General features: G+C 51.1%; 7 protein-coding genes across 7 annotated transcripts; 3 read left to right on the top strand and 4 right to left on the bottom strand.

Annotated features, from left to right (window-relative positions):
* Nucleotides 1-288: 288 nt before the first annotated feature.
* BDZ99DRAFT_458608 (putative bis-tetraphosphatase) lies at nucleotides 289-1,714 on the bottom strand. The gene is made up of 4 exons (XM_033718954.1): nucleotides 1,563-1,714; nucleotides 1,042-1,504; nucleotides 490-989; nucleotides 289-419 (listed from the first exon to the last, which is right to left on the bottom strand). The coding sequence occupies exons 1-3, from the start codon at nucleotides 1,689-1,691 to the stop codon at nucleotides 550-552; spliced, it is 1,032 nt and encodes a 343-aa protein (XP_033581568.1). The 5' UTR covers nucleotides 1,692-1,714; the 3' UTR covers nucleotides 289-419; nucleotides 490-549.
* A 408-nt stretch (nucleotides 1,715-2,122) lies between these two features.
* On the bottom strand, nucleotides 2,123-3,812 carry BDZ99DRAFT_494552 (uncharacterized protein; the record flags this gene model as incomplete). The annotated part of the gene is made up of 3 exons (XM_033723320.1): nucleotides 2,123-2,466; nucleotides 2,524-3,693; nucleotides 3,756-3,812. The coding sequence occupies 3 exons, from the start codon at nucleotides 3,810-3,812 to the stop codon at nucleotides 2,269-2,271; spliced, it is 1,425 nt and encodes a 474-aa protein (XP_033581567.1). The 3' UTR covers nucleotides 2,123-2,268.
* A 2,701-nt stretch (nucleotides 3,813-6,513) lies between these two features.
* Nucleotides 6,514-7,814, bottom strand: BDZ99DRAFT_458606 (glutathione S-transferase kappa 1). Its single transcript, XM_033718953.1, has 5 exons — nucleotides 7,687-7,814; nucleotides 7,553-7,631; nucleotides 7,078-7,246; nucleotides 6,700-7,010; nucleotides 6,514-6,616 (listed from the first exon to the last, which is right to left on the bottom strand). Exons 1-5 carry the CDS (start codon nucleotides 7,718-7,720, stop codon nucleotides 6,532-6,534), a joined length of 678 nt encoding a protein of 225 aa, XP_033581566.1. The 5' UTR covers nucleotides 7,721-7,814; the 3' UTR covers nucleotides 6,514-6,531.
* A 77-nt stretch (nucleotides 7,815-7,891) lies between these two features.
* Nucleotides 7,892-9,521, top strand: BDZ99DRAFT_458605 (putative Hydroxysteroid dehydrogenase-like protein 2). The gene is made up of 2 exons (XM_033718952.1): nucleotides 7,892-8,253; nucleotides 8,323-9,521. The coding sequence occupies exons 1-2, from the start codon at nucleotides 8,160-8,162 to the stop codon at nucleotides 9,153-9,155; spliced, it is 927 nt and encodes a 308-aa protein (XP_033581565.1). The 5' UTR covers nucleotides 7,892-8,159; the 3' UTR covers nucleotides 9,156-9,521.
* Nucleotides 9,522-10,640: 1,119 nt separating this feature from the next.
* BDZ99DRAFT_472009 (uncharacterized protein) lies at nucleotides 10,641-12,208 on the bottom strand (the record flags this gene model as incomplete). Its single annotated transcript, XM_033721761.1, has 5 exons — nucleotides 10,641-11,038; nucleotides 11,078-11,274; nucleotides 11,329-11,364; nucleotides 11,770-12,004; nucleotides 12,079-12,208. The coding sequence occupies 5 exons, from the start codon at nucleotides 12,206-12,208 to the stop codon at nucleotides 10,641-10,643; spliced, it is 996 nt and encodes a 331-aa protein (XP_033581564.1).
* Nucleotides 12,209-13,129: 921 nt separating this feature from the next.
* Nucleotides 13,130-14,064, top strand: BDZ99DRAFT_180651 (uncharacterized protein). Its single transcript, XM_033713050.1, has 2 exons — nucleotides 13,130-13,381; nucleotides 13,441-14,064. The coding sequence occupies exons 1-2, from the start codon at nucleotides 13,353-13,355 to the stop codon at nucleotides 13,928-13,930; spliced, it is 519 nt and encodes a 172-aa protein (XP_033581563.1). The 5' UTR covers nucleotides 13,130-13,352; the 3' UTR covers nucleotides 13,931-14,064.
* A 1,296-nt stretch (nucleotides 14,065-15,360) lies between these two features.
* BDZ99DRAFT_458604 (uncharacterized protein) lies at nucleotides 15,361-15,805 on the top strand (the record flags this gene model as incomplete). Its single annotated transcript, XM_033718951.1, has 1 exon — nucleotides 15,361-15,805. A coding segment is annotated over one exon (309 nt), but the record flags the coding sequence as incomplete, so codon positions are not given.
* Nucleotides 15,806-22,304: the final 6,499 nt, after the last annotated feature.

Raw genomic sequence — 22,304 nt, 5'->3', positions numbered from 1 at the left:
CTCACGACCCTAGCAGGAAAGGAAATAGACTATACGGACTCAAGGAAAGAATTTGTACAAGTCCATGAGTCCTCTAAGATTTAACGGTTTCGGTGCGGATTTGACCTAACGTAAGGTTGGATGAGACGCCAAGAAATTGTACCAGAGTCTGAAGGCAATTCCGATATCAACGTGCCACTCATAAATAATTTGAGAGATCGGAGAATAAGGAGATGATAGGAGCCTTATGCAACAAGCTAAGACGCCCAAGCTCATTCATCTTACATTCGACCCACCGTGACCCGAATCGGAGTATCCACGTGACCGATTTCGAGGCTTAGCGACGCTCGAACTAGGGTTGCATTGTCTTGAGCCATCATAAGACATCCATCGAATCGTTTCCGTTCAAGAATGTTCCCATGAAAATTAGGCGTTGTAACCTGATGTTGTTTTAGGTGAACGAAGTTTCTTTGGTTTCGTCTAAGGAGGCAGATCAGGTCTACAACCTACCGCTCATGGTATCATCATGATCAGTAATTGCGATTATAGCTTCGGGCCGTGTCCATAGATTCAGATGCTAGGATTATGCGACAACCCAATAGCTTCCAAGACCTGGTCTAGCTTCTCCGGCCGCGACTTCAGCATATCCCATTCTTCCTGATACTTGACCATGAGAGTACCGGCAAGCGCCGTCCCATTCAAAGCGACAAAGCCGATTTCTGACCCGTCATCTTTTCGCAGCATGCTACCTTCGTTCCTTCGAGGTAATATGGCCATCGCCGTCGTTGTCATGGCCAGATTGTAGCTAATGGGAAGCGAACCGTCCTCAGTCGCATGTAGCGTGAGATCAATCCACGGGTAAGCTTGCTTGTAGTCTTGTACAGATGTCGCTGCGGCATTGTAGAGGGCTTTATAGGTTTGGAAGAGCTGAGAGGTTGTAGGGGTAGGAGGTATTGAGGAAACGAAATGGGCGAAGGGTAGTTTTGGATGTTGCCAAAAGGAATCGCTACCTTTTGTAGTCTTATTAGTGCATTGTTACACCACGTTTAGCGACTTGCTCACTCGTTTGCGACGAATCTGGGCTTGACGCAATTATGTCGATGAGAGGGTCCCATCCCGCCGACGCCTCACCATTCCTCATGCTCTCGACGGGGAGGAACTGGAGATGTCGGTGCGGTTGGCTCGCTCCACTATGCTCTCCCGAGTTGAAGAACGCAAATAATCCCTGCGATTTCTGGACTGAATGCTCCTGCTCCCATGCCTTCAGACAAGCATATGTCGCGTCAAGATCGCCCTCTTCCAGCATATGCGTCTGCGGCTTGTTCTCTTTCGTAGCGAGTATGAAGTGATTCACGATCACGGGGAATTTGTTTAGAACAAGGAGGTGCGTTGGATTGGCGGCAGGTATATCGGCTATCCAGAGATCGGGGGAGGGGTTGTCGAACGGGTCTTTCTTCTCGCGAGGCGCGTCATCCTCCGAGGCTGTAGGTTTTTTGGCGAGAGCTGGGCAATACCGCAGCTGAAACTTTGAGGAGGTTAACACAGGGATAGACCTGGCGCGGCAAAGGGAGCAGCTTGCTCACCGGCACGTCCGTTGTCGTACGGACGACGGCAAGCTCGGTAGAGGAGAAGAGCAGGTGCTGGGCGGCCTTTGCGACGTTGAATTTTGTGTTCACAAGATGTGGGAGCGGTTCTGAGAGGCCGAGCAGCATTTTGGGGAGTTTGGGCGAGCAACTGAGGTTGTTGGCAGTGACGTGATGAGCGACGGAGATGCTTGGTGTGCCGCTGGGCGTGAAAGAAGTGGCACACTCATCAAGCACTCTGCCCGGGCGTACACCTGTCTGCCAGTGCTAGAAGTGCTTCAACAAGCTTCCACATAGCCCAAGCTGAAGAGCTTCTATCTTGTTCAGGTTTCTAAAATTGCATTGGGGCAACCCAAGCAGTGGCAGACAGGCGTACACAAGACAGCTTGTTCTAGAATTAGAGTGCCACCTTTTCCATGCCCCGCGTGGAGGGATGGTGGGGGCTTGGTGAAGATCCCAAGTTTGTTCAGACGTCAAGCTCCTACAAACTTTCACGATTGTCCATATTATCTCATTGGAAGGCATTCAATGCCTTGCTTGCTACCTAGTGTGTCTATCTAGACTGTGTGATGCAACGAGTACCAGTGAACGCTGCACAAATCGAACCCCCTTGTATGCCCATTAATCCAGCGCTCGCAATGACTATCGTACCACTGTACAGAATTACCCAATACTGCCAATTCACTCAAACACAGCCCAAGCCTACCTAGTGCATCAATTCCTTCCACTTTTTCTTGCACGTTGCGTTGCCGAAGCGGTACGACCCGCCGTTCGCCATGATGCAGTCAGCCACCTTCTTCCAGGACACTTTCGATTCGAGGGCATGGAGGCTTGCTCCTCTCGCGAAGCCACCGACTTCCAGGCCCTCAATCTCCCGCTGAACGGCGAGATGAAGAAGTTGAATCTGCGGCCGCATCATTAGCAACTGAATCTTTAAATTTTCATCTTTCGATACACTCACATCTTTGTCCGTCCATACTGGCTTCCGCACCCTGTCTCTCCTATCTTTCGTCAGCGCCCTGAACCTTCCCCTCAGCGTGGATTCTGCAGCTTGAAGTCCCCCTTTCTCACGGATTTGCTTGTAAGTCATCCCTTTTCGCTTGGAGGTCACCAGGAAGTAGTCTTCTCTCTTTCGACGTGAGTTCGGAAGGTTGATGTTTTCAAGCTCCTCCTGAGCTGAGTCCGCACATGATGAGTGGCTGTTCTGTTCGGATGGTCCCAGTGGTAATGCATCATTCCTCTGATTGCTCTGAGACCGATAGACAGTTGGCGATATGCCGTTACCATTCCACAAACGGATGGCCTGGCTAGAAGCTGCCTGCGGATGGCCCCACGCATTCAAATCCCAATCATCTGGCGGCCATGATGTCCGACCGGTGACTGGTATCTGGAACCCATCCGGAGTAGTTTGCCAGTGTTTCAAGTCTCCAAAGTTTGAGTGGTACGACATCTCGCCATTGTTTCCCGATTGGTCTGCGGGTGTTCCGAGCTCGTGCTGCGGCGAGGACTCCGTGTGATTGAGGGATTGAGCTCCCAAAGAGAATCGGGGGTCTGGCGAATGCGTTATATCGTGTCTGCCTCTAATGCACATGTTTGTGTTGGTGTATGTGCTGTCGCTGAGATATGTGCTGTTCGGTGAAGGCTGATCGATGCTGCCGATAGAACTGAATGACCGACCACAGTCAGACTGCTCGCTGAGTGAACTGGGGAAGTTCCAAGCGCTGGCAGCGGAGGAGAGTCCTTGCATATCACGGTTTGAATTTGAGGCGAAAGGTATGCAAAGAAAGTCTCGGGCTGCAATGGTCGGATCGAATGGTCTGTCGAAGAAGTTGGAGGTGTCCCAATCGACAACATGAGTTCGGCCGTCAAAGTAGTCCTCTGTCGAGCCCTCTGTCGAGCCCTCTGTCTTGATAGGGCAACAAATAGGAGTCTGATTCCATAAGGGCTTGGTTGGTTCGACGGAAGGTAGGCCCGTTGCTGGATACTGATGATATTGTTCACTCTGCAAGGTTGCGCTGGTCGATTGAACGTCATCATTTGAGGCTGTGAATACATCTAAATCTTGTCCGTGATAGCTCGATCGGGCTGGGTGGTGATAGACATCATGATGCATAGCAGGTATGTTGTTCCACTAGCACAGTCTGGTGTCAGTTCAAGTTCGTCGACATCTCAACTTCCAGTGGAAGTACTCACAACATGGTTCGCATTTAGAAGTGACGCAAGAGGATCTGAGCAATTATGACAAGGCATTGTGTTGACGAGAATGCAAACGAACGGAGGCTTCCGCTGTAAGACAAGAGACCGAGGGACGACTGAGACTTTGAACAAGACCCGCGAGCGAAGGTACCGTGATCAAGACCGACTTAGGCAGAGATGGCTTCCGACAGTGCGAAGTCGCTTTACCGCTGGCTCTGACTAGCTTCGCAATCGTTATTGGCCCATCCAGCGCAGTTGACCGCTTGTCGGCTGGAGTATCGTAGACGGTGTAGTCAGATGCAGGGAGGTCGAAGGCAAGCTATGAGCTGTCTGAGGGGATCTTGCAGCTTGTTTACAGTATCGCTGATGCTGGATGCTACGATTCGTCGAGACCACCTTGACCGCTCCGCAGCATCAATCCGAAACTCTGGCAACGGCCCAACAGCACGGTCTGACAGCTGCAGCTGTCAGGATAGCTGCCGCGTGCAAATCCTGCTGGTTACGGGTTCCGAGCAACTGATGAAGCAGTCCAGGCTTGGGCAGATTCAGAGGCCGCAATACAATTTGCACCCGACGATACACTGCTGCAAAAGAGCTTCAGCTTTCTATACAAGTCTTGGATCGCACAAAAGCGCGCCACGGTATCTGATAAAACTTGTCAATTTGCCAGCACCTCGTGGATCTTTCGTGGGCCAAGATTTACCGTGGAGAGACAAAGCTTGCAATGGCCGGCTGACGTTGATGTTACTGATCTAGATAAGACACAAACATCCTATTTCGATGCCGTGATAGGTGCGATAGGCGTCAAAATCCTCTCGAATGCCTAGATACCGCAATTTCCCGCAAAAGGATTGGAGTAACGAGTGGACGAATCTCAGCTAACAAACTCGGTGTGGAGCATCAACAGCGTGTATTCTCTTCATCCTCACCTAGGCTTTTATAAAATCAGATCTCGACTGCACCACCCTTCCTGCTAGGGTCATTGACCCGTGTTATCAAAACTGCGTTTGAAGAGCCATGGCCCAGCCTCGCTCACGGCAGAAGGTTCCCCATCTCCCCTTCCACCCGCTCTCTGTGAACTTTATTCATCGAGTCCCAGTCCTCTGGTACCTCCGGGGTGTGTGGGCCAGCTGGCCAGTGCGAAAGGTATCTCTCGCCATTGACAGCCTGGGCTGGAAGCTCCAGACTTGCTATCTGATCTCGCTGAGCTTTTATGGACAGTGTCAAAACAAGAAAAAAAATAGCTCAACGTGCTGGCAGTTCTCATTATCTGTCATCTGCCTCCAACGCAAACATAACATCGTCAAGCACCCACTGCCAAAATCATTCTCTACGCAACACACTCCAAAGGCCACTCACGAGATGAGCTAATGTCCTTAGACATCGGTGTCGGCTACGTGCATAACTGGTAGCTTCTCCCGGCCTAGAGCGAGTGCGCAACCGTTCGTCGTGCGGACCTCTTGCGCTATCTCTCGCTTCTCCTGGCTCTGTCCAACGTAGCCCCCTTCGGCCGTCTGCCGCAAGCGTGGAGCCACTGCCGGATGCTCAAGAGGCGTAGGCAGATCGAGATGGCGGAGCGTCGAAAGACAAGCGTATGGAAGTTGGAGTCCAGATCTGCCCTGCTGATGGTGTCAGCCTTATGCCATCTAGTGCTATATAGTGACAAATAGGTTACACTATCTAATCGGCGTTATTGCAGAATTGGAGAAGCAACTAGCATGTGAGCACGCGGGGCATGGAAAAGGTGGCACTCTAGCTCTACAGCAAGCTGTCTCATGCATACACTTGTCTGCCACTGCCTGGGGCGCTTCAATGCACCTTCAGGAATCTGAACGAGATAGAACCCCCTTGGCCTTGGACTTTGTGGAAGCTCGTTGAAGCACCCCGGACAGTGGTAGACAGGTGTACATGCGAGACAGAACACTTGATGAGTGTGCAGCTTTTTTCACGCCTAGCGTGGTGAGGTAAGTGCCTAGCTAATGGCATGAGTCCTGCGCTGGCAAGACTTTCGTTCACCAAGGTCCTCAACTGTGGGTCTTCAGCAAGACCCTATCCACAGCCGTGTAACACTCGACGAAGGGACCATTCACTTTCAAATCAAGAACAACACTAGCATTCACAGCTTGCCCGATCCACCCCATAGGACTTCACGCTTTGCAAGATAAACTTCTAACACGCAGGGACTGGGGTGATAAACCTTCTCCTCAAAGCAACGACAATGCATATGCAAGTCACTGCATGCCGGGTGACAGCACATGGCATACAAGCTTCATCCTGGGACTAAGTCCCGTTTTTCTTTGTTCTCAGTTCTGCAGCCCGCTCCACCGTGTGGCGGAGTCTCATCCGCGTACCGACAGCGGGAGCTTGTTTGCTTCGCTTCGGCGTCAGTGCCACGACAGATCTGCAATGGCAGGACGACTGTTGGAACCGCGAAGACCTCTGCAGTGACCTGGTACAACTAACCTCTCACGGGAGGAACAGGAACCGCAGAAATGTTGGGTCGGCCCCGTGCGACGTGTTTCGACCCCCAGCTTCTGTCTAAGCTTTTCGGCCCGGCTCGCAAGATGGACAAGATGCTCACTCGAGGGCGGATAACGTGGCTCTGACGACGGAACAAACGATCAGCCGTTGCAGGTGATCTGGATTGGCAGAAGAGTAGATAATTTACAAGGATGTCCTTCTTTCTCTCCCCCAACGGAGTCCCCACACAGCATCCTGCACGCCATCCCGCCTCCCTGCATGCACCCTCCCGCCTCCCTCCTCCCTCCCACACCTAAATCTTGGCCTTCGCCTGCCCCGAAGGCAGCAGCTCCACAGCCTTCCACGGCAGGCCGAGGAACTCCCACATGAAGTGGAACCTTCACATCACATCAGCATTAGAACTACTACCCCGTTCTGTAGCACGTAGCTCAACATGGACGTTGAAAAGGTGCGAACTGACCTGTCGCTTCCGAAAAACGGCTCCCCCACCCCAGCCGCGTTCGTGACCCAAAACCACGGACACCCAAATGCGCCGCGGTCCAGAGCCTCCTGCGTCTTGGCTGAAAGCTCTTGTTTGTACTGTTGCTGGCTCGCGCCTTCGAGGATCGCTTTAGTCTCGTTGGGGGAGAAATGGACGCTCAAGGCCTGGGCTAGCAGATCTGGCTTGCTGATATCGTGGCCGTCGATCCACATGGCAGAGAAGAGGGTTAGGAAGGCGGGGATCAGGAGGGAAGCATGGTGGGCGCGGATGTATGTTAGGGCACGTTGGGGCTGGAGGATGTCAGTGGGCGAATACATGCTAAAGTAGGAGTTCAATGGCTCATCATGCATGACGTACTGGGAGAGATAGGATTGGGAAGAAGGAAGGCGTTTTGATACCGGGCACGCCGAAGTACTTCTTTGCACGCTCGGAATCGTAGGTGCTGTATTTTGCTTTGGCGGGGAGGGTCCAAGGGGGTTTGTTCCCACTCCCTACGTTAATGCCGCCGAGGAAGACAGGAATGATTCTACTATTAGGTTAGTTGGGCTGTATTGCAGCTATAGCATGAAGAAGGATGAAGGGTTTGAAACGCGTGATCACGTGATGATTTGGGATTTGTTTAGAAGAAGATGCGTCGCGAACGTGGAAATGTGAAAGCAGATAAACAGAACACTTGACATGCTTGGTAGCCACCGAGATAAGTAACTATACGATCTAAGGAGGGAAATCGTTGCGAGTAGAGACGTTCGGAGAAACAGGTTTGTATCATGTGACGACGATGAATGAAAGAAACGCGGAATATCTCAAATGCACGAGAATAAGAAACACCTACTCAATATCCACATCATGAGACTTTAATACCTCTCTGTTCTTCTCTAAATAAAGCAGGGCATAATAAGAGTATGGAGAGACTTTGGCCACATCAGCTATTTGCGGCACGGTGCTTAGTTCATGGGATGAACATACCAACGTCAAGATAGCACTCAATCTTTCCACCCATGGTCGATATGATTCGGTAGATCCCAGCCTCTCTGGATAACGAAAATGGCTTAAAAGTCCACGGGTATGTTGACTAAATTTTCGAAAGGGGAGTTGGAGAAGTGTCTTAGATGCCGTCTTGCCAAGAATGGATCCGGCCGAGGTTCAGTTCGAGGCAGCTTCAAGACCGCAACGTCCGATCAGTAATCCCCCTCTTCTCCCTTCAATATTGACATGTTGACGTCCTGATCCAGCCAACGACATTGTGAGCTTCGAACGACCGAGGCACACATGTCAGATCAGCTTTTGTCGTGAATTGCGGGTGCACTGCGATGATGATGCAAGCTTCGACGACATCTGTCTTATATTGGAGTCTCTGCCACCACGCATAACATATCGTTCCCGAAAGGCATCCCCAGTTTATCCCTTGTGTTTTGCCCCATCGAGGGAGAGAAGACTCAATGGCTTCCGTAAAACAGGTCGCACTCATTGTCGGGGCGTCGAGAGGCATTGGGAGACAGGTTGTCATTGATTTGGCGAAGAACGGCTATGCAGGTCTGTTAACCACGGAGAATATCATTCCATTGCGCCTATATACTCGGCTGACAACGCTTCGACGCGTAGTGGTTGTCGCGGCGAAAAGTACCTCTGACGCCTCCAAAACGACTCCATTCCCACCGGACCCCAATTCCCCTCAGTCTACAATCAGCACGGTCGAGCGCGAAATTCGTGAAGCTGGAGGCGACGCCACAGCTGTCGCGGTAGACACACGCGATTTTGCCAGCGTGGAAAGCTTGGTTGCACGGACAATCGAGATCTATGGCCGTCTGGACGTTCTCATCTACAACTCCGGCGCGATTTGGTGGGCGAGCGTGGAGAACACACCCATGAAGCGGTTCCAGCTGATGCAGCGGGTGAATATCGAGGGCCTATACGGGACTGTTCAGGCTGCATTGCCGCATTTCAAGAGCAATGGCTGGAAGGGCCGGATAATCGTCGTCAGCCCTCCTATCTATTCGAGGTTCTTCCGCGGAAAGACGGCATACGCGATGGGGAAGGTTGGCATGAGTGTCCTTACGAAGGGGCTGGCTGTGGATTTCGAACGGGAAGGCAAGACTGATATGGCAATCACTAGCATCTGGCCTGCAGTCGCTATTCAGTCCGCCGCCACGGAGAATGTGGAGCAGGAGAATCTGAGGGATCTAAGGAAACCGACTATATACTCGGATGCGATCCTTGCCATGTTGCGGGCGCCTCCGTCAACGGTTAACGGCTGCCTTGAGCTGGATGAGGATTTTCTCCGCAAAACTGGCGTTGCGGACTTTTCCAAGTACAATGTCGTCCCCGGCAGCACGCCTCGGCGTATTATGCCCTCAAAGTTTCCAGATCTCACAGTTCGTGAGCAAGCTGACGAGGGCAAGCGAGTTGACAGCACGAAATTGAAATCAAGAATGTAGAGAACCCCCTTGCTGAAGACGTTAGAGGCCCGATCCTTACAACGGCTTCATCGGCAGAACCCAAGGAAAAGAAGGGCGATCGGTGGGGACGGGAGCATTTGAATTACTGCAAAATCAACAGCTTTTCACCAAGCAATAGCTCATCCAGGTCTAGACAAGCTGACACGGGTGACTATGCTGCTGCTTTGATGCAAAATCGCCACTAACCCTCCCTTCGTAAGTTTATGCATTTTCATCACGTCAAGCACGACCATGTGGGCGTCACACAACATATAGGCTATGTAGGTTTATATTTATTCTGCTTCGCCTGGATTTAAAGTATTTGGATTCTCTGATATGCGTTCATGGGTCTGCAAACATTTTGAGTACAAAGGTATATCTTTCAATCATGACAGCCGCGTTCAATTGCCATATAAGCGATCCTCATGTACCACAACCTGGCCGTTGGTGCATTCTCATGCGGAGATATGCCTTAAAAGATCTTCATTCCATCTAGACCGCGAAAATATGGACGCGCCACGTACCTCCGGGATTGAGAGATCAAGTCGTAATTCTGGAAAAGTCATCTAAGACGCGTCTTGCTGTCGACTTCTTCACTCATTCGTTCCCTGGTCTACTATTCATTTGCCTATTTCGACCGGCTATTTGAGTTATCCGTGACGGTATTTTCTGGGCAGAGCCCAGCCAGGTGAGTATGGTGAGCCCTGCCAGAAGCGGCTGGCAAAGGCGCTTCGCAATCCTTTTGGTACACTTACACTTCATATCGCTCGTTTATGGAGCACCGGCAGCAGTGCCTGCATTGGCGGGTAAAGGATTAGCAGTGCCAGAAATCTTGACGGAGCGACAATTGGCAGAACGTGCCATTACCTACCCCGGGGCCTCTGGCACTATATACACTTCCGGATCGTAATCATACCTCATCGCCTGTTCATACGATCGCTATGATTCGAACATTGGCGGCCCCTACTACGGATACGCTACTATGGACTCTTGTATTGATTACTGCGCGTCCCTCTCCAATTGTGTGGCCGTCAGCTATAATACTGGGATTCCTCCACTATGTTACCCTAAAAGCGCGATCAATTCGGGCTCGTACGTCGCTACGGTCCACGGTGCTGTGCGCTATACAAGAGTTGTATCATCATCATCCTCGTCCTTATCATCAGCGGTACTGGTGGCAACGACCACCACCCAAACGCCTTCAACCACCGTTGTTGTTGTAGCTTCACCCTCAACTACTATCAGCTGTCCAGCAAATGATGGCCATATCGTTCAGATAGGAACATATTACTACCTTATCACCCGTTACCTTGATAGGTATGACGCGAATATTGCCGGGCCCCTTTATTCGCCTTACTCTGGCTCGTTCGACGCCTGCATTGGCTACTGCAATTCTCTAAGCAACTGCCAAGATGTCGGATACATCCCACTCCACTCTCAGGGGCCTGCCGAGTGCTATGTCAAGTCACTCGCCAATATTGGTACTTATAATCCTACGGTTTGGGATGCCGTACGGACGCCGGCCCCTTCAGTGGCTACGTCTTCATCGACAGCGCTAACGACGAGCTCGCCGGCTGTTACGAGCTCTGCTACAGTGCTTTCCTCGTCTCGGTCTTCCTCATCCACGACCACCGTTGCAACATCCACGTCGAGCGTCGCTTTTGCCACAACAACGTCGAGCGTATCCTCGATTTCGGTTACGATCATTAGTTCGGTCTCTACAAGCACTTCAGTGGTCTCTAGCTCTATCTTCACATTCAGCTTTGCAAGTTTTTCATTTCCCAGCTTCAGCTTCGGAGGATTTGGAGGCTTTTCGTCGTCTACAGCCTCAACGACGACCTTAAGTACATTGACGACTTCCAGTTCGGCATTGCCTATAAGTGCTACGTCGACTCAAAGCTCCACAGTGGTCATTAACTCACTGGTGTCCTCTATTGCGACCTCAAGCGCATCGGTAGCCTCTAGTTCCACCTTTTCTACGAGTTCCGCAGGGATCTCTGGTTCATCGAGAGCTTCAGTGGCGACCTCAAGTTCTGCGGGAGCCTCAACTTCTTCACAACCTTCAAGTAGCACTGTTCTCTCTAGCACGAGCTTGTCAACATCGCCATCGTCGACTGCTCTGAGTTGTCCGTCTGCTAATGGAACAACGTACACCAGTTATGGACGAACGTACACGGTCTTGTGTAGCACGAACACTGGAGGGACTGTTCTAGGTACTGTCAATAGCTGTGCAGACCTTACAACATGCCTGAACTATTGCGCCGGCTACGCGAACGGCCAATGCGCCTCGTCCACATTCGACTCGACAACTCTAACTTGTACACTGAGAGCTGCAGTAAGCTCTGGAACGGGTCTGGTAGGCGGCACAGCTGATCTATTGACCGGGGTCTTGAGCGGTCTTTTAGGAGGCTCAAGTGGAAGCAGCTCCAGCCCCTCAGTTGCGTCCGCGTCACCGTCTCCCTCAGCAACCGCATTAGTGTGCCCGAGCGCCAACGGCACAACGTACACGAGTAATGGTCAACAATACACCGTTCTATGCGGCACGGATAGTTCTGGAGAAACTGTCGTTAGCACCGTCAATAGCTGTGCAGACTTGGCAACATGCGTCAATTACTGCTCAAGCTTCTCAGATTCGAGTGGTGGATGTGGTACTGCCTCATATAACGCGACGAGCCAACTCTGTACACTGAGACGCTCAGTATCGGGAACGTCAACTTCTTTATTATCTGGAGTGGGTAACGTCCTGACTGGAGTCTTGAGTTCCCTTCTGGGCTCGAGCGGAAGTGCCAGCGGATCTGCAAGCTCCCATGCATCTTCTACGACATCTCCCAGTATAGTTTCATCAATATCTTCCAGCACAATTTCATCAACATCTCCTACAGCTACTGTCCTCACTTGCCCAGCCTCCAATGGCACGACGTACGTGAGCAATGGCCAGAATTACACCGTTCTGTGCAATACCGCCACCCCGGGAACTCTTCTTTCAAGCGTCTCAGCAGTTTTATCGCTTCAAGTGTGCCTGGGCGTCTGTGCGGGCTTTGGTAACAACGCATGTCAATCGGCAGTTTATAATGCTACGACTTCAACCTGCAATCTATACTCGAATCCTCCGAGTCCTTCCACTATTGGATTGGGTGGCGTACTCATCGGCGTTTTGACGCTTCTTCTGGGAGGATCCAGCTCTAATGCCGTTGCCTCAGTATCTCCATCCTCGTCCCCGTCTGCAACATCAGCACCTTCAACGAGCTCTAGCTCTTCTACTATTTCGGCGATATCGTCATCGACGTCTACAGCCCGGCCAACTTGTTATGGCTACTCGAGAGGTACAACAACCACAGTCAACGGGGTGACTTTTTATATTGAATATGGCGTTACGAAGTCAAATAATAATCTGGCCAACCCCATATTCAGAGGCTCTTTTCTGGACTGTCTGGGCAATTGGCAGCCGTCCATACGCTACTGTACTAGCGCATCCTTAGCGCCATTCCTCAGCTTGCATGCGTCACCTTTCAGCTCAACAGGGTTCCTTCTCTTAGCTGGCTTGGCGCCTCTACGCCTATATATACCCATCCTCCTACATAGCAATATATAAGAGTTCTCATCACTTTTCACCAGCTGCCAGCAATTGTACAGCTAACGCGGCTTGTGTCGATCTTGCATATACAAGGTATGGGCGGAATCATTAAATCTGCGGATATTTACTAACTTTCATATTCAGCGACGGGACCTGTTATCTCAAACAGAGTGTAGGAACCAAAAGCTCAGAAAGCGGTACATGCGATGCTTTAGTTATTGGGAGTGCAATCTCATGTAGCTCGTCCGCTTCAAGCTCAGGTTTGTCGACAACCAGCTCAATTTCGTCTTCGCTCTCGGCCTCTCCATCGTCATCGCGGTCGTCATCTACTTCAAGCTCGATAGCATCTAGCTCGCCCTTGTCAAGCTCGACAGCATCCAGCTCGCCCTCTTCAAGCTTGACAACATCCAGCTCGTCCTCTTCAAGCTCAATATCACTAAGCTCGTCTAGTTCAAACTTGCTAACATCCACCTCACTTTCGCCTTCTCTCTTAGTATCTTCATCGCTATCATTGTCCAGCTCGTCCACTTCAAATTCAATATCATCCAGCTCACTGTCATCGCCACTGTTGATCGCTTCATCGCTATCGCCATCGCTATCGCCATCGCCATCCGCTTCTTGTTATGGATACACGGACTCTGCAACAACCACAGTCAGCGGCGTCACATTCATTATCAATTCAAATACCAGGAATGCCAATAACAACCTTAGAGACCCACTCTTCAATCTAAATTTCACGCAATGCATCACGGCCTGCGCGTCGAACTCGACATGTACAGATCTCTCGTATACCAGTGGCGGCACTTGCTATCTAAAACAGGGAGTTGCAGGGACAAATCCGGCATATGAGGCCGGGATTTGTGACGCCCTGGTGTCCGTGAGGCCTGTAATAACGTCGACGACCATTTCTAGTTCCCCGACGCCTGGTTCATCGACCCTCGCTTCACCATCTCCATCCGCGTCCGCGGGTTGTTATGGATACGCAAATGGTACGACAGCTACCATCAACGGAGTGACCTTCCTGGTTCAAACTTATACCGTCAATTCAAATAACATGCTCGCTGGACCTCTCTACAATCTCAATTTCACGCAATGCATGACAACCTGTGCGACCACTCAGGGGTGCACAGATACTGCATATACCAGTGGAGGTACCTGCTTTTTGAACCAGGGCGTCGCTGGAACCAATCCAGCGTACTAGACCGGGACTTGCGATGCCTTAGTGACTTCAATTGCATCAAGCTCCTCATCAACCAATAGCATATCTTCGACTATATCGTCGTCAGCTATAGCTTCCCTTTCGTCTCCTTGCTATGGCTATGCAAACGCCTCCACAGCCACAGTAGCCGGCATACTATTCTTCGTCGAGTCAGATCTCACTTATAATGGTGGAAATCTCGAGGGACCAGTTTACAATCTCAACTTCACTAGCTGTCTAGCGCGTTGCGCCACAAACTCTCTCTGTGTTGATGCCTCGTATACCAGCGGAGGAACTTGCTATTCGAAGAGCTCGGTCGGTAGTCGGGTGTACGAGGCTGGAACCTGTGATGGACTGTACCCCCAATCTTTGCCTTCCAGCACTTCAACCGTATCTCCTTCAGCTACAGCGTCGCCGTCCCCATCTTCATGCTATGGTTATGTGAATGGCTATATTGCGGTTATCAGCGGGAAGTCATTTTTAATCCAGTCCGGAATCAGTCACTTCGGAGGGAACCTAGGTGACCCCATCTTCAATCTGGCATTTAGCGACTGCCTAGCAGCTTGTACGGGTAATTCTAGCTGCGTAGACATTACGTACACTTCAGGTGGGACCTGTTATATGAAAAGCTCCGTGGGAAACGCAGTCTCGGATCCAGGTAGCTGTGATGGCCTCCTTCCCAGCAGTCCAACCTCAACAATGGCAACATCGAGTTCCTTCCCATCCCCAAGCATCCAGGCTTGCGGCGGTTACGTGAATGGATCTACGGCGACCATTGGAGGGAAGCAATTCTTCATCCAAACAGGAATCTCGCACTTCGGCGGAAATCTGGGAGACCCGATTTTCAATCTTGCTTTCAGCGATTGCTTGGCCATTTGCGCATCGAACTCGAGCTGTGTAGATGTATCATACACCATTGGAGACACGTGTTACTTGAAAGGCTCGGTAGGGACCGCCTTTGCTGAAGCGGGTACTTGCGATGGCCTCTTGCCGATCCTAATGGCATCGAGTTCAACGACAACCTCCCCGTTTCCGTCTCCAAGTATGACGGATTGTTATGGGTATGCAAATGGGTCTACAGCTACTATAGGTGGTAAAGCCTTCCTCATAAGTTTAGGAACTACGCACTTTGATGGAAATCTCGGAGACCCACTTTTCGGTTTGACTTTTATCGACTGCCTCAACACCTGTGCGGGAAACTCTAGCTGTGTAGACGTATCTTACACAAGAGGAGGAACTTGTTATCTCAAGAGCTCGGTAGGAAACGCTTATGCCGAAGCTGTTACCTGTGATGGGATATTGCCAGTGCCTACGACGTCAAGTTCCACGACTACCTCTTCCCCGGTACCTTCTCCAAGCATGACGGATTGCTACGGCTATGCAAACGGATCTACCGCTACTATGGGCGGGAAATCGTTTTTGGTTCAATTGGGTATTACGCATTTTGGTGGTAATCTGGCAGGTCCCTTCTTTGGTGGTACTTTCAGCGATTGTCTAACGGCTTGTGCGGAGAATTCCAGTTGTGTTGATGTCACCTACACAAGCGGTGGGACTTGCTACTTGAAGAGTTCCGTGGGCGATGCCTATGCTGAGGCAGGAAGCTGTGACGGTCTCTTACCAGTCCCGGCACCGTCATCTTCGACTTCATCTTCAACGTCGTCTCCTTCTCCAAGCGCTCCACCCACTTGCGGCGGATACGCAAACGGGACTACGACAGTCATAAGTGGCCAAACCTTTACCATATAAGTCGGCGTTACGCATTTTGGTGGCAACTTGGGAGATCCCATCTACGGGGGAACCTTTGTCGATTGTCTCACGGCCTGCGCGGGGAATTCCTCTTGCGTTGACGTTAGCTACACTCGCTACACTGACACAGGGGTTTGTTACTTGAAAAGTTCTGTTGGTAATGCAAACGCGGAGATAGGAACATGTGACGGCCTCTTATCAGGACGAAGCCCTACCTTCTCAACTTCAACGACAACAACATCCTCTTCCCCCTCTCCAAGTGCTTCACCAACTTGCGTTGGATATGCGAATGGAATTACGGCGATAATAGGCGGCAAGAGCTTCACCGTCCAAGTCGGCATCACGCATTTCGGTGGCAACCTTGGGGACCCCATATATGGTGGGACTTTTGGTGGTTGCCTGACAGCCTGTGCCGGGAACTCGTCTTGCGTTGACGTTAGCTATACCAGCTACACTGATTCAGGGATATGTTCCTTGAAGAGTTCAGTCGGAACAGCGTCCACGGAATCAGGAACCTGCGACGGCCTCTTGTCCGGAGGAAGCCCGACAGCCTCAACCTCAACGTCAGCAACATCGTCTTCTTCATCTCCAACCACTCAGCCGTCCTGCGGCGGATATGCGAATAGAACTACAGCGACTATTGGCGGCAAAAACTTTACTATTTCAGTCGATACCACCCACTTTGGTGGTCTTCTTGATGGCCCGTTCTTCGGTGGTACCTTCAACGACTGCCTGACTAGGTGCTCAGGAAACTCGTCCTGTGTTGATGTCGGTATACCGGCGGAGGGACCTGCTACTTGAAGAGCTCAGTAGGAACTGCATCCACGGAATCCGGAACTTGTGACGGTCTTTTGTCCGGAGGAAGTCCGACAGCCTCAACATCAACCTTGTCCGCAAGCCCGACTCCATCTGGATACTGTTGCGGCTACCAGAACCAAACGACCCTCACCAACAACGGTGTTACTTTTACTGTAGAATGCGATATCAACCATGTCAACGGCGATATTGCGACTTACCGAGGCGTGGACTTTGACACGTGCGTATCTAATTGTGCAGCGAATAATACTTGTCTTGACTTGTCTTTCCATCCTTCCTCGAACGATTGGTTCCTCAAGGGCATGGTAGGAGATGTCGTCTCGGAGCCTGGAGAGTGCGGGGCTTTGAGACAAGGAGTCCTCTCGACCACAAGCTCATCTGGACCTACAGCTTCATCTTCTTTAGCCGCTTCGGGGACCACATCATCTCTTTCCTCGTCATCCTCTGCCGCAGCATGCTGTGGCCAAACTGAGGGATACACTTTTGTGACATCTGGTGGCGGTTACTATCAACTCGTTTGCGGAGCCTGGTACCCAGGGTCTGAAGCAAGCAACAGCACCGCGATCTCTGGTATTGACATTGCACAGTGTGTCCAAAACTGCGACGACAATTCTGAGTGCACTGAGGCACTGTACCTTCCCACTGCGCCTGGCTATTGTTACTTGATAACAGCCGGATCGTACCCAATACAGGATGAGCCAGGTTATTGCGCGGCATATGGCATTCCTGGTCCACCATTGAGCACCTCGAGCGTGGCGACTTCCAGTCCGCCCTCAAGTTCAATCGATGTTTCGTCATCTTCTCCCAGCTCTCTAGTTCTGTCGTCTTCTGTCACTGAAAGCCTCGCAGTATCAAGCTCAGTACCATCCGGCTCTTTCCTGCCTACTTCATCCCCCGTAGATCAAAGTTCGTCCGCGTCAAGCTCAGAGTCACCCAGCACACCACTGTCCCGCCCATCGTCCAGCCCATCGGCCTCTGCTTCGGGCTCATCATCAGCTCTTTCAAGCATCACGGAATCTTTTTCATCGCCTTCATCAAGTCTAGCGGTCTCCAGCCCAACATCCTCCATTGCTTCTACACCATCTCCTTCAGCCGCCTGCTATGGCCTAGGCGATGGATCGACGTACGAAGTCGAAGACAAGGCGTTCCTTATTGCAGTCGATGTCTCCAAATCAAATGACAACATCGCTGGCCCTCTCTACAACATGAACTTCATAGAATGTATCGCAGCTTGCGCGGCACGTCCGGATTGCGTTGACCTCTCCTATTCGACGAACGGGCCTTGCTTTCTTCAGAAGTCGGTGGGAACGACCACGAGCCAGCCGGGTACATGTGATGCTATGCTTACCTCACAGTCTACCTCTACGGTATCATCGTCGACGCCAGTCTCCTCATCTATAGAGTTGTCCTCTACGCAGTCTACCTCTACCGTGCTATCGTCAATGTCATTCTCTTCATCTCTGCCATCCTCCTCGCCGTCTGCTGTGCCCAGCTCTTCATCTTCTTCGTCTGCATCCACGCCGTCTCCATCTGCGGCCTGCTATGGACTAGGGGATGGCTCTACATATACGACCGGAGGGAAATCGTTCCTTATCTCAGCTGATGTCTGCAAGTCAAACGTCAACCTTGCAGGCCCTCTTTACAACTTGAATTTCACGGATTGTATTGCAACCTGTGCGGCAAATCCGGAATGTGTTGATCTGTCCTTTTCGAATCGTGGGCCTTGCTTCCTCAAGAGATCTGGTGGAACTACTACGGCTGAATTAGGGACATGTGATGCGGTACTTTTGGCACAGAGTTCTTCCTCATCTTCCACGCTCTCTTCCTCGCAGTCGCCGGCGCCTACTTATTCTTCCCTGGCGACATCGACTGCTCCGTCGTCCGAGTTCCCCTTGTCAACTCCCACGGCATCATCTGCACCATCTTCGGTGCCTGGGTCATCGTCTCTCACAACCTCGACTGCTGCGTCCTCCGAGACACCCTCGCCATCTCCAACGGTATCATCCTCCCCTTTTTATGAGCCTGGGTCATATTCCTTGACAACCTCGACTGCTTCATCGTCCGAGTTACCCTCTTCATCTCCAGCGTTGACTTCGCCATCGTCGGAGCCTGGGTCATCGTCCGTGACAATCTCGATTGCTTCATCGTCAGAGCTTCCCTCTACATATCTAGTGTTATCTTTTCCGCTGTCTTCGGAGCCGGGCTCGTCATCCGTCGCAACCTCGTCTGCTCAGACTTCAAGTGCAAGCTCATCAGCTCCTTCACCATCGCCTTCACTGCCCTGCTACGGTTTAGCGAACAACACTATTGTCACCATCGCTGACCAAGATTTCCTTATTTCAGCAGATGTGTACAAGTCAAACGACAATCTCAGTGGCCCGCTTTACAACATCAACTTCACGCAATGTCTAGAAGAATGCGTGGCGACCCCAGGTTGCGTAGATATGTCTTTTTTGAGCAATGGACCATGTTTCCTCAAGAAGAGCGTTGGGGACATAACGCCTCAATCAGGGACCTGCGATGCACTGCTTATCTCGCAGTCTGGTAGCACCAGTGCGTCTTGGACGCAACCCTCTACGTCAACGCCTGATGTGTCTACTTCGTCAGCGGTCTCGACTTCATCGCCAAGTTTGAGCTCCTCAGGTTCCCTTTCAATATCTGCGACCTCCACAGTGGAATCTTCTCTAGTGTCATCCACAACAAGCTCAAGTACACAAGCTTCTCTCTCGCTATCTGGAACCTCGAGCTTGGCATCATCTTTCCCCGCACCATCGCCTTCCAATCCTTGCTATGGACTCAGCGGCTCAACATACACGAGTGGGAGCCTCGCCTTCATCATTACCGCGGATGTCACGAGATCTACCAATAATCTCGGCAACCCTCTATTCAACCTGAACTTTACGCAATGTATCGATAGTTGCGTATCACAGCTGGCTTGTGTTGATTCATCTTATACTAATGGCGGCACATGTTATCTTAAGCAGGATATTGGACCTACGACGTCGGAACCAGCAATATGCGATGCCATGCTTATCACACAATCATCTAGTGCTGGTCCACTATCAACCCCATCGTCATCCGCAATACTTATCTCATCTGCTTCTCCTCCAGTTGCATCCTCGTCACCCTCATTGCCTAGTGCGTCGAGTGAGTTTGGTTCCTTAAGCATCAGCAGCTCGCCAAGCATTTCGAGTCCCAGTCCCTCCTCGTCTGCCGACTGTTACGGTTTCGCCAACTACTCCACTGCAACTGTTGGCGGGGTGCAGTTCCTCATCGAAGCAAACGCTGTTAAATCCAATGACAATCTCGGAAGTCCAATTTTCGATGGAAGCTTTAATGACTGTTTGTTGGCCTGCGCAAATAACGCACTCTGCTTGGACCTATCGTACACGCTAGGAGGAACGTGCTACCTTAAAGGCAGTCTAGGAACCACATCATCTGAGACTGGAACATGCGACGCAGTAGTTATAGCCGGGCCATCAAGTTCGGTAGTATCGAGTTCCCCAACGTTATATTCGACACCCTTATCATCACTAAATAGTCTGTCCGATTCCAGCCTCGTCACAAGCACTACAGATACCATATCTAGGACTGGTAGCATCGTTAGCGCAAGTAGCATGTTGGCGCAATCCTCCACGCTGTCTTCAGCGCCATCGTCACCTAGTAGTCTATCCGAGACTGGAATCACAAGCACGACGAGTGGCATATCCGGGACTTCGTCTTCATTGTCCGCGACAACTTCATCCACCACTCCCTGTGCATGTGGACAAGGCGGCAGTACTACGATATTTGGGGACAGCACATATCAAATCCTTTGTGGCTTTTACTACGCAGCAAACCCGATAGGAAATTACATTGCCGGTATTACATTCTCGGACTGTGCTCAGAATTGCAACCTGAGTTCCACTTGCGACGAGATAGCGTATTACCCAGATAGTGACGGTTCAGTCGGGACTACATACTGCCTTTTGTATCAGATTGAAAGCCCACAGACACTGCAGGGCATTGGCTCCTGGTGCGCTAGGTATCGTCTACCTAACTCGATCTCTTCTGCATCCGTAACGTCGGCACTTGAGGGGTCGGGTAGCTCCTCCGGATCAAGCACTACCAGCTCCTTGTCTGAGACTGAAACTACGGCAGCCTCGATCTCGTCGTCGGCTGTGTTACTGTCCTCGCTGTCCTCCGAATCAGTATCACTGCCCTCGGAATCTCCGACGTCGCCTCCTCCGGTCAGCCCCAGTCAGCCGTCTGTGTCATCTGAGCCTTCGAGTCCTCTGAGTATCGTCGTCCTTAGAATCGACTAGCCAAACATCCACCTTGTCGAGCCCTCAAAGTCCGAGCGCGTCCTCAACAATCTTCGAAACTACGCCCTCGGCACTGAGTCCGTCTCCATCATCTCAAGCGGACATTAGTTTGAGTTATGTTTCCTCATCCTCAACATCTTCGACGGTGGCAGAATCAATCTCTTCAATTTCATCATCGATCTTGTCAACACCATCTCCTACGCCTTCAAGCATCTGTGGCGGAATCGCCAACTACACAACAACAATAATCCTGGAGAATACCCCTTTCCTGGTCCAATATGATGTGATCAAAACATTCAACAATCTTGGCGACCCAAGCTTTGGCGGCTCAATTGTGGACTGCATGACAAGATGCGCAAATGCTTCGGGATGTACAGATCTTTCTTATACGAGCGGCTCCACGTGCTATCTCAAGCAGGGAGCTGTTGGAGGAACCCCTCAAACTGAAATAGGAACCTGTGACGCCTTGGTTCAGAGTCCGAGCGTCACATCTAGTTCTAGCAGCATTGACTTCTCATCATCGGCAGTTTCAAGCTCTTCGATCGCAAGCCCAAGCCTGTCTTCGTCCACAATTTCAAGTTCCCCGGTCGAGAGCCCCGACCTATTCTCCTCCACTGGCTCGAGTTCTCCAATCGCAAATTTAAGCCTCACTTCGTCTACGGTTTCGAGTTCAGCGATCGCCAGCCCTGACATCTCCTCGTCCATCAGCTCGAGTTTCCCGAGCGCAAGCCCTGCCGGTTCTATCTGCTGCGGGAGGGCGAACGGTACAACGTATTATTCCACGGGAAGCATCTACCAAGTCCAGTGCGGTCAATACCAGGGCATGAACGAGAGATGGTATATCGAGCCCACATTTGAGGACTGTATGAATGCTTGCGACGATCAAACAAACTGCAACGACGTGGCTTACTATCCGCCCGACGCAAGCAAAATACAAGGTTACTGTCAATTTTTGAATACCGTATTTGGAGACCCTCCTCTTTATGATTCCGATGCATGCGGAGGACTGCAAGTGGGGCCAAGTCACTCTAGATCGTCGACTTCTTCGCCTTCTCCCACCAGTTCTCTTTGCTGCGGTTATGCTAACGGTGCAACTATTACGGATGATGTCGACGTGTATCAACAGAGCTGTGGCATTATCCGAGGATCGAATATCTCGTACATGTCAGGCGGTACGTACGAAGACTGCATTCATACATGCAATGACTTATCCTATTGCGACAACGCAATTTGGTTCCAATCGAACAAAGCTTGCTTCGGATCTACTGGGGACGCATACCCTTACCCAGACTCAAATGTGTGTGTGGCGTACAAGCCTTCGGTATTATCTAGTGCATTTTCGTCGACATCCTTGGTGCCTTCGACGAGCCCAGGGCTCTCGGGTTCGTCGGCGGAATCTACAAGCTATAACTTCTCGAGCTCCCTGCCATCTTCGGTTGCGTCAAGCACCGGCCCATCTTCGACGTCTCTTTCGCAATCATTATCACAGTCTCTAACGTCGTTAATGGAAT

This window comes from Mytilinidion resinicola, assembly GCF_010093595.1.
Source record: "Mytilinidion resinicola strain CBS 304.34 unplaced genomic scaffold BDZ99scaffold_3, whole genome shotgun sequence".
Lineage (NCBI taxonomy): Eukaryota > Fungi > Ascomycota > Dothideomycetes > Mytilinidiales > Mytilinidiaceae > Mytilinidion > Mytilinidion resinicola.
Note: the sequence above shows the minus strand (reverse complement) of the source record. Positions and strands in the feature narration are given on the sequence as shown.